Source organism: Megalobrama amblycephala, linkage group LG19, assembly GCF_018812025.1.
Source record: "Megalobrama amblycephala isolate DHTTF-2021 linkage group LG19, ASM1881202v1, whole genome shotgun sequence".
NCBI classification, from domain to species: Eukaryota; Metazoa; Chordata; class Actinopteri; order Cypriniformes; family Xenocyprididae; genus Megalobrama; species Megalobrama amblycephala.
Genome location: NC_063062.1, coordinates 437501 through 445000, shown reverse-complemented (window position 1 = coordinate 445000; position 7500 = coordinate 437501). Strand labels below are relative to the sequence as shown.

The 7500-nt window shown below is 49.7% G+C and overlaps 1 protein-coding gene across 2 annotated transcripts in view; it reads right to left on the bottom strand.

Annotated features, from left to right (window-relative positions):
• Window positions 1–7500, bottom strand: part of pde8a (phosphodiesterase 8A) — a 27333-nt gene that overhangs the window by 1738 nt on the left and 18095 nt on the right. Inside the window, exons 10-19 of one of the 2 annotated variants that reach the window (XM_048167819.1) lie at window positions 7473–7500; window positions 7355–7388; window positions 3784–3864; window positions 3420–3493; window positions 3167–3331; window positions 1986–2034; window positions 1776–1911; window positions 1282–1480; window positions 917–1134; window positions 573–705 (exon numbers count right to left, since the gene is read on the bottom strand). The exon at window positions 7473–7500 is cut by the window's right edge and continues 24 nt beyond it. In XM_048167819.1, coding sequence (XP_048023776.1) covers window positions 573–705; window positions 917–1134; window positions 1282–1480; window positions 1776–1911; window positions 1986–2034; window positions 3167–3331; window positions 3420–3493; window positions 3784–3864; window positions 7355–7388; window positions 7473–7500 — 1117 coding nt within the window. The remainder of the gene's footprint in view (window positions 1–572; window positions 706–916; window positions 1135–1281; window positions 1481–1775; window positions 1912–1985; window positions 2035–3166; window positions 3332–3419; window positions 3494–3783; window positions 3865–7354; window positions 7389–7472) is intronic. The other variant, XM_048167820.1, reaches the window with a different exon arrangement.

The following is a 7500-nucleotide window of genomic DNA, read 5'->3' as shown; positions in this document are numbered from 1 at the left end:
GTTTAACGAATAAATCCCTCAAAACCTCAGGTGACTTTGCCTCAGCAGAGGCTGTGATTGGATAACCAGACGAACCAGTGGACCAATCACATCGCAGCATCTCAAATGTTGGTTTGGTGATTCTGAGTCAAAGTCTGTCATCAGAATGATTTGGTTTAATTCCTCCAGAAGCGTCTCACACGACTGTGTTCCCCAACACAAGATCACATGACAGCGTTTATTGTGTTTCGTCTGACGCTCTGAGACAAACTCATTCATGATGGAGGAGAAACTTACACTTTTATTACTGATATTTTGCAACAGTTTCCCAGGAAGTGACAATTTTGTTCTCTTGAACACATGGGATGGAAATGCTGCTTTTTTCGCAAACGTTTTATGCCATTTTCTGATTTAATGGAAACATAGCTAGTGCTTCCAGAGCATGTCACATGTTTCCCTGATGTGAGAAAATCAAAATAAGCAGAAGAATAAAAGTCTCAAGTTTGCCTGGGAAAATACCACAAAATGTTTTTAGCCGAAAAGGTAAAAACTTTGGGTGAAAATCAGTGTGTGTGTGTGTGTGTGTGTCTCACCTCGTTCTCCTCCAGTGCTGCCAGCGGTTTGTTGATGCTGTTGACAAACTTGTTGACGTGTTCGAAGTGTTTGGTCATCTCAGTGGCGAGGACCATGTCGATGATGGCCTGCCGGAGCGTCCGGTACTCGTTCCTGTGAGAGGGCGGCGGGACAGCGAGTGTGTGTCAAAGATACAGCGTTTGAAAGACAAGGAGAAAATAAAAAGTGCAAGACTGTACTCGACACGAAGCACTGCGAATGATGCAATCCAATAAAAAACAATTGTACAATTCAAACTACTGACGGATGGTCACAGATTAAACACATCTGAAGTATATCCGACAGACAGGAAGTGAGCGAGCACCTCTCCATGTTCTTGAAGATGTTGCACTTGTCGTCTCGTGTGGTGATCTGGAAGGCCAGCGCCGCGTGGTGACTCTCCAGCACGGCCGTGTCGTTGTACAGTATGGCCAGTTCACTTCCTGCGTTACACAGGAAGGAGTTCGTACGTCCAGGATGGTCGACATCATGCACGGTAGCAGCGATCAGGGCCGCCACCTCATCTATGGGGTCCAGACTTTGCTGAGAAACAGACACACACGTGACGCGTCATGAAGTGTCTCGCTGCGGTCACTGGATCACGTCCGCATGTGTCTCTCCTTAGCAAAAAAATCACAGAGAGCAAGCCTCCGCAAATAACGCCGAATCTGTGTGCGAGTGTCAGCTCACCTTGACGCGCTCCTTGCGCAGGAAGTAAGCGGTGGCGTGCAGCACGTCTGCGGCGTGTGTGGAGTTGTGGTAGGAGTTACTGGAGTGATAGTTGGCCTCGACGATCTGCAGCCACGAGCGCAGCGTCGCCTCTGGACAGCTCAGAAACTCACAAACACCAAACCGGGAGAAGATCTTCAAGCCCAGAAACGTCAGAGGCCTGAGAATAAACACCATGAAGCATGAGGACCACCTGACAGTCACATGACACACACACCTGTACAGAATCTCTAGCAGCACTGCGAGTGTGTGTGTTTTATGGAAGCTTGTTTCCACCACAGAATAAAAAAAATTAAAAAAGGTATTTCTGAGTTTATATCCCGAAATTCTGGACCTGATTAATTACATATAATCTTGGAATTGCAAGTTATAAACTGTGTGTGTGTGTGTGTGTGTGTGTGTGTGTGTGTGTGTGTGTGTGCGTGTGTGCGTGTGTGTGTGTGTGTGTGCTTCACCGCTTCATGGTGGCCGACTCCAGGTTGAAAATATCAAAGTCCCACGAGTCTTCGTTTTCCATCGTCTGAGCAATGCATGTTGGGATATCGTTGAGGGACAGTGGCGTGGTCAGGTGACTTGGGATGTGATGCAGCTCTGAAACACAGTGTGCGTGTGAACCATTGCAAAAGAACAGGGTCAAAGGTCAGAAAGCAGTGAACTCGGCTTACGTTTAGTGGCGAGGATGTACTCGTTCCCTGATAACCTGCGCAGTCCGTCCTGCAGGAGAGAGAGAGCCGTCAACATCCCACTGACAGCAGAGACACACAACACTGCAAACTGACAGCTACCCACAACACACCTGGGCCGGAGCACACAGACATGCGCCCCAGTGATCAGAAATGGAAACTGTTCCCCCGGTATTCAATAATGATGCTGCTCTGTTTGTTATTTGGGTGACACAAGTTTCAGAAGTCACGTTATGCTGCTCCGCCTCAGCCGTCTGACAGCGCTCGTCAAAGAGACTGCGACGGCCAATCAAATCACAGGAGGCGAGGATTAACTGTTCACAGATACTGAACATGAATTTCAGTTCAATGCTTCACTATTTAACAGATGTAAGGTAAGATGCATGTAAATATCCAATATTTGACGAATGTTTTCCATAACAACCAACTGACGTATCCTGTGACTCTAACTACTCCACTTGGTCAATGTCATTGTTTTGAATTTAAATATACAGGAAGAAAATTTGCATGATTTATGCAATTCATAACTGAATATGATGAAATAAGAAACATTCTGCCGTTTTGTGTTATCAACACATGCAGTCACTCGTTCATACGCCTATTAAAAAAAAAAAATATTTGCAAATAGTTCATATTCATTACAAAAAGCAGCCAAACTTCATATGATGATTATTATTCTGGCATGTTTGTGAGGGTGTTAACCTGAGGAATGACAGCAGACGCAGGAGTGTGTGTGTGTGTGTGTGTGTTTCCTGCTGTCACTATTACAGTCACCATGAAATCAAATTGACACAATTCATGTTTTTATGTAATATTTTAGTGTTTATTCTAAATGGTTTATCGCTGCACATCATTATTGTGTTAAATTCATGTTTCTCGTGATCTTGAATCAGAATATCTTCCTCTTGCAGCATCTCTTCTCTTCTCTGATGATGAGGGCGGGGCAACCTGTCACTCACATGAGATCCACCAATAGCAAACCACAACCATCCAATCAATTCCCCACAGACAAAATCAAGCCCCGCCCTACATTTGTTCTTGTTTGAGAAGCGTTTCACTCGATATACGACACAATAGAGAAGAAAAGAGACTTCCCTTTCGTTCGAGTCGAATAATCTAAATCCATGTAAAGCAGTGAAGTTCAGAGGCGACGTGAGACTTACGGTCATTAAGCCGCCCACCAGGTCGTTAGTATGAGGGTCTTCCTCTTTAGTACCGAACTGAGGCGAGTATAACTCCGTCGTCCGCAGGATCTCCAGCACACGGTCCAGCGCTTCGGCCACCGGCATCGGACTGCTCTCCTGAGCCGCATTGATGATGTTTATCACCTACACATACACACACCAGATTTAACACAAGCCTATAGAACACACACACTCTCTCTCTCTAACACACACACACACACACTCGCCGTACCTTAGTGATGGGAGCTTCAATAGTCATGGAGTGAATTCTGGCCATAGACGAGTGTCTCCTCTGAGAACTTCCTGCTAAACACAAGAAGATCTGAAAACACTATATGACTGCACCTGAGCGCAGGGGTCAGAGGTCAAGGGTTAGTCAGGGATTCTCTTATTAACAGACTGTCGGTCTCATCTTATAAAATGCTTTTGTTTTAGCTGACCCTAAATAAGCTCAATCTAAAATCTCTGTCATGAAAACATGTCGAAGATGAGCGACAGATGGACGTTTGAAGTGACGAGCGTTTCCTCCGCTGAGGGAGGGGCTCTGAGTTAGGGGCGGGGTTTGAGGGTCAGGGGTCAGCAGCGTTTTGTCTCACCATCACTTCCTCTAGAGGTCGTCGATCGAACGTCCAGCGATCCTTTCCTGCGGTCCTTATGTTTGCTGGACTGCTGAATATCTGAAACAACGACAACAGCAACAACACATCAGCACACCTGAACACACTCTCGCACACTCTCTCGCACACACCTGAACACACTCTCGCGCACACTCTCTCGCACACCTGAACACACTCTCGCACACTCTCTCGCACACCTGAACACACTCTCGCGCACCCTCTCGCGCACACCTGAACACACTCTCGCACACACTCTCTCGCACACCTGAACACACTCTCTCGCACACCTGAACACTCTCGCGCACACCTGAACACACTCTCGCACACTCTCTCGCACACACTCTCGCGCACACCTGAACGCACTCTCGCACACACTCTCGCGCACACCTGAACACACTCTCGCACACCTGAACACACTCTCGCACACACTCTCGCGCACACCTGAACACACTCTCGCACACACCTGAACACACTCTCGCACACACTCTCGCGCACACCTGAACACACTCTCTCGCACACCTGAACACACTCTCGCGCACACCTGAACACACTCTCGCGCACACCTGAACACACTCTCGCGCACACCTGAACACACTCTGGCACACACTCTCTCGCACACCTGAACGCACTCTCGCACACACTCTCGCGCACACCTGAACACACTCTCGCGCACACTCTCTCGCACACCTGAACGCACTCTCGCACACACTCTCGCGCACACCTGAACACACTCTCGCGCACACCTGAACACACTCTCGCGCACACTCTCGCGCACACCTGAACACTCTCGCACACACTCTCTCGCACACCTGAACACACTCTGGCACACACTCTCTCGCACACCTGAACGCACTCTCGCACACACTCTCGCGCACACCTGAACACACTCTCGCGCACACCTGAACACTCTCGCACACACTCTCTCGCACACCTGAACACACTCTCACACACACTCTCGCGCACACTCTCTCGCACACCTGAACACACTCTCGCACACACTCTCTCGCACACCTGAACACACTCTCGCACACACTCTCTCGCACACCTGAACACACTCTCGCACACACCTGAACACACTCTCGCACACACTCTCGCGCACACCTGAACACACTCTCGCACACACTCTCGCGCACACCTGAACACACTCTCTCGCACACCTGAACACACTCTCGCACACACTCTCGCGCACACCTGAACACACTCTCGCACACACTCTCGCGCACACCTGAACACACTCTCGCGCACACCTGAACACACTCTCGCACACACTCTCGCGCACACCTGAACACACTCTCTCGCACACCTGAACACTCTCTCGCACACACTCTCTCGCACACCTGAACACACTCTCGCACACACTCTCTCGCACACCTGAACACACTCTCGCACACACCTGAACACACTCTCGCACACACTCTCGCACACACCTGAACACACTCTCGCACACACTCTCGCGCACACCTGAACACACTCTCTCGCACACCTGAACACACTCTCGCGCACACCTGAACACACTCTCGCGCACACCTGAACACACTCTCGCGCACACCTGAACACACTCTGGCACACACTCTCTCGCACACCTGAACACACTCTCGCACACACCTGAACACACTCTCGCGCACACCTGAACACACTCTCGCACACACTCTCTCGCACACCTGAACACACTCTCTCGCACACCTGAACACACTCTCGCGCACACCTGAACACACTCTCGCGCACACCTGAACACACTCTCGCGCACACCTGAACACACTCTCGCACACCTGAACACACTCTCGCGCACACCTGAACACACTCTCGCGCACACCTGAACACACTCTCGCGCACACTCTCGCGCACACCTGAACACACTCTCGCGCACACTCTCTCGCACACCTGAACACACTCTCGCGCACACCTGAACACACTCTCGCGCACACCTGAACACACTCTCGCGCACACTCTCGCGCACACCTGAACACACTCTCGCGCACACTCTCTCGCACACCTGAACACACTCTCGCACACACCTGAACACACTCTCGCACACCTGAACACACTCTCGCACACACCTGAACACACTCTCGCACACACTCTCGCGCACACCTGAACACACTCTCGCACACACTCTCTCGCACACCTGAACACACTCTCGCGCACACCTGAACACACTCTCGCGCACACTCTCGCGCACACCTGAACACACTCTCGCACACACTCTCTCGCACACCTGAACACACTCTCGCACACACTCTCTCGCACACCTGAACACACTCTCGCACACACTCTCTCGCACACCTGAACACACTCTCGCGCACACCTGAACACACTCTCGCGCACACTCTCGCGCACACCTGAACACTCTCGCGCACACTCTCTCGCACACCTGAACACACTCTCGCGCACACCTGAACACACTCTCGCGCACACCTGAACACACTCTCGCGCACACCTGAACACACTCTCGCGCACACTCTCTCGCACACCTGAACACTCTCGCACACACGCTCTCGCACACCTGAACACACTCTCGCGCACACCTGAACACACTCTCGCGCACACTCTCTCGCACACCTGAACACTCTCGCACACACTCTCTCGCACACCTGAACACTCTCGCACACACTCTCTCGCACACCTGAACACACTCTCTCGCGCACACTCTCGCGCACACTCTCAAGGCCCGGTACACTTCAAACAAAGTTCTTTTTCGTTCTTCTTTTTTAAGGGTAAAACGAAGTTTGAAATGCGTGACCAGCAATATACTGTAAACGGGCATGTGACTCCGCCCACACTGCTGAGAGCGACGTTTAGATGAATATGTAAATATGTGCCGTGCACTTTCTTCTCAGTAACAAATTAAACAACAAAAATGAGGAAACAGCAAGCATTTATTATAGAAAGCATTAGAAAAGCGTCTGATCATAACAGCATGGGAATGTTAGCATGAGCTCTGCACATTAGCACTCCAGTCACCATCACGTCTTCATACAGCTGCTTCAAATCAAGCAGCTTTACAGTATCAAACATGAAAAACAGTGTTCGTGCCTCATTTTTTTTACAAGCACAACTGCATTTTGTACTATAAAGCGGCTATCCAGTGTGTTCATGTTTTCACCCGCGGAGCTCTTACCTCGACGAGCTCAACACATGAAATGAGTCAAAGACGCGTCCCACGCGAGTGAAGGCGGAGCCTCAGCGCACGCCTCCTGTTACATTATCGTCACTGACCAATGGCAGTATGAAGGTGTTTTGCAGCTGGAGCGAACTTTTCCTGAGAGTTCGCTTTGGCAAGCTGCTTCGAACTTCCAAAAAGAAAACAAAACGAACTTCGTTTTGGCCTGATTTTGTTTGAAATGACGTCACATCGGTTCATTCTTCGATTTCGTTTGAAGTATACTGGGGCCTTCACACACACACACACACACACACACACACACACACACACACACACACACACACAGCATGTGATTGATTGTGTTTGTATTGATTTGTTTGCTTTCGTTTCTTATTCTATCAGCCAGAACTATGGGAGCATGTGTAAAAGTGTGTGTCGCTCTGGTACCTGTCTGTGACTCGGCCTGGACTCGCTCGCAGGGCTGCATCAGAACACACAGATCATTAACATCATCACTGACACACACACACACACACACACACACTACATCACTGCAGACTCTTACCTTGTTGTGGTCGTTTAAAGGCCTGTTA